Source organism: Mastomys coucha, unplaced genomic scaffold (genome assembly GCF_008632895.1).
Source record: "Mastomys coucha isolate ucsf_1 unplaced genomic scaffold, UCSF_Mcou_1 pScaffold7, whole genome shotgun sequence".
In the NCBI taxonomy this organism is placed as follows: Eukaryota; Metazoa; Chordata; class Mammalia; order Rodentia; family Muridae; genus Mastomys; species Mastomys coucha.
The window spans coordinates 21,426,463-21,435,151 of record NW_022196913.1 but is presented as its reverse complement, the minus strand read 5'-3'; the positions used below and the strand labels follow the sequence as shown (position 1 = coordinate 21,435,151).

Below are 8,689 nucleotides of genomic sequence, written 5' to 3'. Positions count from 1 at the left end.
CAACCAAGGACTGCACATGGAGGGGCCTGATTGTTCTGGCAGCATGTGTATAGTAGAGGATTGCAAATACAGTCATCAATAGGAGGAGAGGACCTCGGTCCTGTGAAGGTTTTGTGCCCCAGTGTAGGGGAATGCCAGGGCCAGAAAGTGGGAGAGGGCGGGGTGGCAGGCATGGGGAAGGGGGAGGCAACAGGGGTTTGTTTTTGTTGTTTTTGTTTGTTTCTTTGTTTTTTGGAGGGGAAACTGGGAATGTAGAAATTTACATGTAAATAAAGAAACTATCTAAAAAAAAGCCTATGCTAATTAAAAATTATTTTTATGCTCAAAAAAAGAAAAAAGTCATGTTCAAAGTTAGGCAAGATAGACTAACAATGAGGACAGTTGCACTTTGTCATTTACAAAAGGTCTTCATGTGAATGACTCTATATATTTCTACAATGTGTATTTTCAGTATCTTCATTTTACAAATTGATTCATATTTGACAGGACAAATATGAAAGGCAAGATTATCAATTCTGCATTTCTTTTATTGTATCACCGAGATCTGTATATAATGGACAAACAAACACATTATCCAGTGGAAAGTTAATCAGATGGAGTTCTTTAAATGGTATATTATATTCCATAATTTTAAATTTATTGTTAAAATGAATATTGATTATAATCATACATTCTCTCTCTCACACATATACACACACAAACACACACACAAAAACACATGCCAAAAGCAGTGCAAAAATCTCAGACAAGAAATCCAATCAGTTTTTCTTCATGTGTATATGCATAGAGAAAGGGGGTGTACCTGAGTACACATAGATGTGGAGGCTAGAGGAACGCCTTGGTGGGGGGTCTCTCACCTGAGAACACATAGATGTGGAGGCTAGAGGAAAGCCTTGGCGGGGAGACTTTCACAAAAAACACTACCACCTCTTCTGAGATAGGGTTGATTGTTTTCTGAAACTCAACAATTAGGTAGAACATGTTGAGGCTGAGCAGTGAATCCCAGGGATCGTTCCATCTGTCACTTGCCAGTGTGGGGGTTAGTGATGGATGTGCACCACCATGATGGACAGTGGTCCACATCTTGTGAAGTAGGTACTTAACCAACGGAACTATTTCCTCGGTCAAGCTTTGCTTTTGAAATGATTCCTTTCTTATCTGAAGATATTTAACAAAGCATATTGAAAATAAAAATCATTTTTAGAAATAGGTAGAAGACCTACCTTATGGAAGAGCTCTTCCTCGGCTAGCTGAAGTAGCCTGCTCCATTGGAACACACCAGTTAGAGTCAAAGAGTGCAGCAAGTGGCCAGCACTGTTACAGTGTCCCATGCTCACATAAGGAGCAAACTAAATTGCTTGTCCAGGAATCTGGCTGAAAAATGGCACCGTACATTTATGGCTCTTGGGAAGGCAAAGTGACACTCAGCTTTTTAGGCATGTTTGGGAAGATTTTAATATATATTTGTTTTTCAAGACAGGGTTTCTCTGTATAGCCCTGACTGTCCTGGAACTCACTCTGTTGACCAGGCTGGCCTCGAACTCAGAAATCTGCCTCTGCCTCCCGAGTGCTGGGATTAAAGGTGTGTGCCACCACCGCCCGGCTAGTAATTTATATTTTATGGGAAGAAAATATTTCCCTTTTTGCTATTATTGTTGTTTGCTTGGGCTGGAACTCTCTAGATTGGCTGCAAAGTCCCATAGCTCTGCCTGCCTCTGCCTCCTGAGTGCTGGGATTAATGCAGGCGTCACCATGCCACCTTAAATACCTTCCTTTATAGACAACATGGAATATTTTCTCAGAAACTCTGAAATATGTAGAAGAGATTCTGTCAACAACAGGAAGCAAGTAAGAGGGACGGGGAGAGAGAAAGAGAAGAGGAGAGGACAGGAGAGGAGAGAAAGAGAAGAGAGGAGAGAAAGAAATGTCTGAGTGCTGGGTTTGCTATTCACTAGCCATGTGACTTTGGACAAGTTAATTTTCCCCACTGAACTTTTTTTTTAAAATCAATAAACCATAAATAATAAAACCTACTGTGAAGATTACAGGTAATTTAAAAATGATAGTCACTTAACTTGCATGATCAGTGGGAATTTGGGTCATTCAGACCCTCATCACAGGACTTAATACTGCCAACCATTAAGTCCATTACCTAAAATACCAAACCAGGGAGAGGAAATTGTGGTGCAATGATTTTAGACTATAAAGAGATTCAACATAAGTGTAAGTGCAAGGCAGTTCATAGGGGAAATTTCAGTCTTCTCTGTGGGATTATAGTGCTTTTTTCTTAGAAGAGATAAAGTTAACTATTTTCCTTAAGGTCACATGGCTAACATGATAGATTTTCATTTGTGTATTCCACAAATATTTGCTGAGTACCCATAAAGAATAAATTGCTGAATAAACATTCTTTAAGAACAGAGATCAAGGGTATGAAGACTAGAGAACTTTGGTAACACAGTACTCACCACTAAGTGGGTTAGTAACCCAGGATATGTTGTCAGGACCTCTCCCATGTGTCTTTGAATTACATCTTCACATCCTATCCAGCAAACTTGCTTTTATTATCTTCAGCTGTGTACAGCTAGCACATCTCTGCAGGAACAAGATGGATCTGGTTCTGCTTCTCACATCCCTGACAGAACTGTCAGTTTGCTTTCCATCATGCAATCGTGGTAGCTTCTAAGGTTGTCAGAACTCAATGTTTCCCACTCCAGGTTGAATTGGCACAGCTGGGGCAGAGAGGAGCCATGTTTAGACTTGTGAAGTGAACAACTTGGACTGAGAAATCACTGAGAAGAGGATACAAATGTGCCTTTCAGTTTCTTCTGTGAAATTCTAGTTATCTGAAATGTGGACAAGTCACCAAACAGGAGACTTGAATTGATTTATTGATCTTTCAGAGTTATATGAAACTGTCAGGCCCTCTACTCCTTGTGTCCTGCTATGTATGTTAACTGTAATCATATTGCATGTAAAAGCTTTAATCTTACATAACCTCCAATTTTGACTGAAATTTGACTATTACTTTTCAATATTTAATTGAAAAATAGAGTGAAATTGGTGAAGTTATAATAGTTATGTATTAAAAGTTAGAGTGTGTTTTCTTCACTAGATGATGTATAGCTTACTGTCTTAAAAATGAGGATGACATAGTTGCCTTGTCATAAAACCTTGTTTTTAAAGCAAGTAAAATGTGGATTTAGAAAAAAAAATACAGTATGGTAGTAGCTCACTCATATTTTTCATTGCAATCTAGAGAATAAGAATTTGAGTTTGCTTCTGCTTTTACTCCTTGACTTGTTTCAAATATTTGGTGGACATACTAAACATAATATAGTGCTTTTTTCTTAGAAGAGATAAAGTTAACTATTTTCCTTAAGGTCACATGGTTAACATGATAGATAGATTTTCATTTTCTGTATTCCACAAATATTTGCTGAGTACTCACAAAGAATAAATCGCTGAATAAACAGTCTTTAAGAATAGAGATCAAGGGTATGAAGAATGGAGAGAAAGGGTTTCAGACAAGAACAGTAGGAATGGTTCTGAGGTGCTGAAATACTTAAAGAGCTTTGCAGAACTGAACAGTGTGGTTAGCAGTGGGGAAGCAGAAAGGAATGAGATACTCAGAAAGACTGAGGTGCAGCTAGGTTGAGAGGAGTTTCTTGGGCTTGGAGCAGTCTTATGTTTAAGTACAATGTCATAGACTGCTGTCCCTTTGGAGGCCTGGTGATATATTTATCTTGGGATATTGCTCATAATTTTTCCCCCAGATTTTTCATTTACTGCTAACATTTCCCAGTCACATTTTTTATGTTTAATTTTTTTCTCATTCATTGGAATTATGACTATGGTGAGAGTGGAGAAGCTGTGGAGTTTGTTGTAGACACTCTGCTCTGCAGAAAGCAATGTACTGTTATAAGTGTACTATTTTATGGGCTACAGTTTTTCCCCATCTAAATAACAGTGAGAAATATACCAAAAAACATTTTTTTTTTCATGGAGAGTCTTAGTCAGTATCTCTATTGCTGCAATGAAACACCATGACCAAAAAAGCAAGTTGTAGAGGAAAGGGTTTATTCAGCTAACACTTTCATACTGATGTTCATCACCAAAGGAAGTCAGGACTGGAACTCAAGCAGGTCAGGAATGTGGACCCAGGAGCTGAGGCAGACACCATGTAGGGGCACTGCCTACTAGCTTGCTCAGATTGCTTTCTTTATAGCAACCAGGATCACCAGCCCAGAGATGGGACCCCTCACAATGGGCTGGGCCTTCTCCTATTGGTTAGTAGTTGAGAAAATGACTTAGAGCTGGAACTTACAGAGGTATCTTCTCAGCTGAAGCTCCTTACTCTCTGAAAACTCTAGCTTGTGCTGAGTTGGTGTAAAACTCACTAGTACCGGGATAATATGATTTTAAACGTTTTTTTTTGTTGTTGTTTTTTGTTTTTTGGGTTTTTTTTTTGTTTTTAAGATCTTTAAAAGTAATCGCATGTAAGGCACTTACTGTGACCTGAGTTAGGTTTTCAGGATCCGTGTCATGTTGGGTGACTCACAACCACCTGCAACTTCAGCTACTTCTTTTGGTCTTCCTAGATACTCACATACAAGTGCACATATACAGGTAGACATATACAAATGTATATATATATATATATATATATACACATATATATACATATATATAAATATATATAAATATACACACATATGTATATATGTACACACAAATAAAATAAATCTTTAAGAAAATAATAATTAAATGTAATTATGCTCTGTAGACATCTTAATTATGCACAAGTGTTAACTATTGATTTTTAATAACAGTATCACAAGGGTTGGAAAATTTGCTCACTGGTAGAATACAAGTTTGGCATGCTTAAGTTTCTGGGTTTTATTTCCAGTAGTATAAAAAACAAGGAGTTAACAGCATCCTTATAGACTAATATAGACACTAATATAGATAGTACAAAAGCAAAATGAAATGTTATTGGGAATCATTACATAAATTATCTCAAAAAAACATTTAATGATAAATTGTCTATTCTGTTATATTACTATAGCATACATTATGAAAAGATTTAAATTCAAGTAAAAATATTGCTTTGAGCTTTGTGTCTAATGATTTTTTTGAATGTGGTAATTGGTTGTAATTATTTTGCTAATCTAAAAGTCTAGATTCTAAACTTTCTGTATATGTAAGTATACATTTTTATATGAAAAGGCATGTGAAGGGAAGCTATTGCGTCTGTCTTTATATCAAAGGCATCATTTGCCAAACAATTTTGAACTGTCAACACTATAACATGCTTATGAATGAGGGATACTAGGATAAAATCCTTTAGCTGGAATCTGACTTTCATATTGTTAAGCGCATCTAGAGTTATCAGCCAGTCACTCTTCTGTCTTCAGAAGAGATTTTTGTCAGCACCCATCCTTGAAAATAAAGTGTGACTACTCAGTATTCTAAAATTGTCTGGGATTGTGGAAAACTAAATAAGCTGATGTTCATCACATGTCTCAGGAGGGCAGGGCTAGGAAGCATCGGTCACATAGCTGTGGATTGGCTTCACATAGTGGTCAACCTTGGCCCAACAATTACAAGTAGAAACCCAGGGATTTCTCTCCGTTGCTTTTGGGATAACAAGGCATCTGTTCCATTGGAAAACTAGTTCCTTGCTAATTGCTGGGGAGGGCTGAATTGAAGGCTGGGTGCTGAGAGAGTGCTGACAGCTGTCCCGTGTGGCATCTTGCTTCCTGTAGTCCAGATCTGGCTAGCATTACCAGTGTTGAGCCTTGGCCAGGATGTGGTCAACGTGCACTGGAAGGTGTATTAGACACTGCCTCTCCAGGAGGAATGTGCCTGAAAATTTATACTTCTCATGCAAATTTTAGCATGCAAAATCACTTACAATTTTTTTTTCAGGGAAAAGATGATTGGTCTGTCATCAAGGAAAATATTACTTTTCTTTCCCTAATGGTATAAGAAACTATTCACAGTACTTATAGTATATATTTGAAGGAGATACTATTCATTCCTGGAAGTATTTGGGGATGCTGTCAGTAGATGGTTGGGTTTCATTCTCTAGCAGTCAGATAACTCTGGAAGTCAAGGGAAGAAAAGATGATGAGTTGGATGGAGTCCCATAAAGCTGAGAGGGACAGTTGCAAGACAAACATTTTGAAGAGTTTAAGGAAGACATTGCATTACTTGCCGATTTAAAATGTGCCCACCCATACTTAGCAGCATAGATTTTAGTCTTATTTCAAAGGGTGGAGGAAACATGGGTAATACTTTGGGAAAGAATTTTTTTATTTTAATCACTTCCTATTACTGTGGTGTTTAAAGTGTTGGCTTTCCTTATGAATGGAAGCTAAACTGATGACATGTCAGTTCTCTGCTGAATTTAGATTTTAGAGATGCTGTGATAAAGAACAAATTCAGACTGCATCTGAGGAAGAACAGATAAATCAAATGGTGTTACAGCTAGGATCTAACTGGTATCTAACTTCTACGGAACAAGAAAAGGCATTGGATATGGTAGCTGATGATGAATCATAAAGCCAGTGTCCACATGTTGTTTGGAAAGTGGTCTGAGAAACTCAGTCACAGAGGGAAAAAGGTTAGAAATAGAAATGTGTCTCAAGTTGTCTGAATTCAGATGTTCACTATTTTAGGCTTTAGTTGGAACTTCTCAAAACTCCTCACTCAGCATTTGATAATACCAGAGTACCTTAAAAACAAACCCCATTTTTCACCTGATTGCAGAAAACAACTCTTATGGACCCCTGGCTTTGAGAGGATTCATTCTGAGATGATCCAGTGTCAAACAGCCAATGTAGCAAATTTGTTATTTTTATTACAAAAGATTTTGACAGGGTTTTCCAGAGTCCAGCTGTGGATCTTTAGATTGCCACCATGTTACTCAGAACAGAACAACTGTTTGAATCACAGCCAATGATGTCCGTGACTCATTTGGTAACAGGGCATAATGAGCTCTGCAGACATTTCAAATCCCTTTTCTTTCCCCTTCCTCCTCATTCTTAGTAACCAGGTGTGCTTTAATCCAGTCTGGTTTCCCCTAAGTAATAATAAACATTCTCTCTAGCCACCTTCACACACACACAATTTATATGTCATAAGTATTTTGTATGACAATGTGAGTTTTTCAAAACTGATCATTTAAAATAAAGTGTAAATACTTTATTTATTAATAAATACCTAAAAAGATTCACTTTGATTTCAGATGCCAGATTCCTTAATAATGCCATAAACAACTTGTAGTTTTTGGAGATGAGATGTCTTGAAGGTGAGTTTACCCAGAATGTCCCACATAGTGTTTGATCCCACTACCCTTGAGCCAGGCTTTTAAAACCCTGATGCCATTTTCTTTGGAGACTATGATTGGAGAACCTCCATTTTCTCTTTTCTTTTTGGTGTGTGTGTGTGTGTGTGTGTGTGTGTGTGTGTGTGTATCTGTGTGTAGATGCTGTTGCCCATGGGAGCACATGTAGAAGCCCAAGGTTGGCACTGGGCTCTTCTCCTCAATCTCTCTATATCTTATGTTATTGATTATATGTTTTGGTAGAAGGTCAATTACTGAACCTCATGATCACAGATTGGCTACAATGCCTACCTAGTGAACTCCCAGGATCCAACTGTCTCTGCTTCCCCAGCACTGAAGTTCCAGGTGCATGCTATCACACATTATTTTTTTTTAAATGTGGGTGCTAGGGATCTACACTAACCTCCTCTTACTTGAATAGCAAACCTACGGAGCCATCTTCCTAGTCTGACCTATCCCATTTTTCTACCTAAAACTATTAGGATAAATATACTAACTTTACTTACCTATAGTGTTTCCTTTTTAAAAATATGTTTATGAAATTCACCATCCCAAAAACATGTTACATGATGACACATATATTTTTATCTGCTGTAAACATTGTTCCCCTTCTCATACTTGTACATGATCAGACACCATTTATAGACAAGGATTCAGAGATCAGCAGGCCTCCATGTGAGTCAAAACTGTGGATATTGGCTTCCAGAGCCCTTTGTATGTTCGCTTTATATTAACAAACAATTTTATACTGTATTGCACATTTTGTTTGTAAATTTAATTATTTATTGTTTATCAATTCTGCAATGGAATCAGTATAATTATAGATAGAGTGCTAAATGACTTAAAATCACATTGGGTTTTAATTCCAATTTTGTTTGTGAATATGTCTGCTACTGTGAAGTGGAACATATTGTCCAATAACTTAATACCTAATCTGTGACTCGGCTTTCACATACATGGTGTATTTAGCCTGAACCATTGCAAATGAGTAGGTGAGTTGCTGACATAATGGCTAAATTATCACCATAGCTCTGGGGAATTAAATCTGCACAGAAGACATAGGGTTAAGGATGTTGAGCAGCAGAAAAAGGATTTATCTTTTTTAGGTTAAGTGGCTGAACCTGAGATCTAACCCCAACCATTTGAAGCAATGTCCTAGATTTCCCCTATCTTTTTATATTAATCATTTTATTTTTATTATTATGCTAACAGTAAGTTGGTATACTTTTCATAGAAAGGAGCAAGGCCTCCCTCAATCCTTTTTTTGTTTTGGCTGGCTTTTTTTCTATGTATAATTTGATGAAATAACTGTTTTAAATATGTGCCACAAGAAAACTA

General features: G+C 37.3%; 1 protein-coding gene across 4 annotated transcripts in view; it reads left to right on the top strand.

Annotated features, from left to right (window-relative positions):
* Positions 1-7,297, top strand: part of Sugct (succinyl-CoA:glutarate-CoA transferase) — a 474,328-nt gene extending 467,031 nt beyond the window's left edge. For all 4 annotated transcript variants that reach the window (XM_031358181.1, XM_031358178.1, XM_031358182.1 and 1 more), the window contains one exon: positions 7,253-7,297. In XM_031358181.1, coding sequence (XP_031214041.1) covers positions 7,253-7,279 — 27 coding nt within the window. In that variant the 3' untranslated portion in view covers positions 7,280-7,297. The remainder of the gene's footprint in view (positions 1-7,252) is intronic.
* The last annotated feature ends 1,392 nt before the right edge of the window (positions 7,298-8,689 follow it).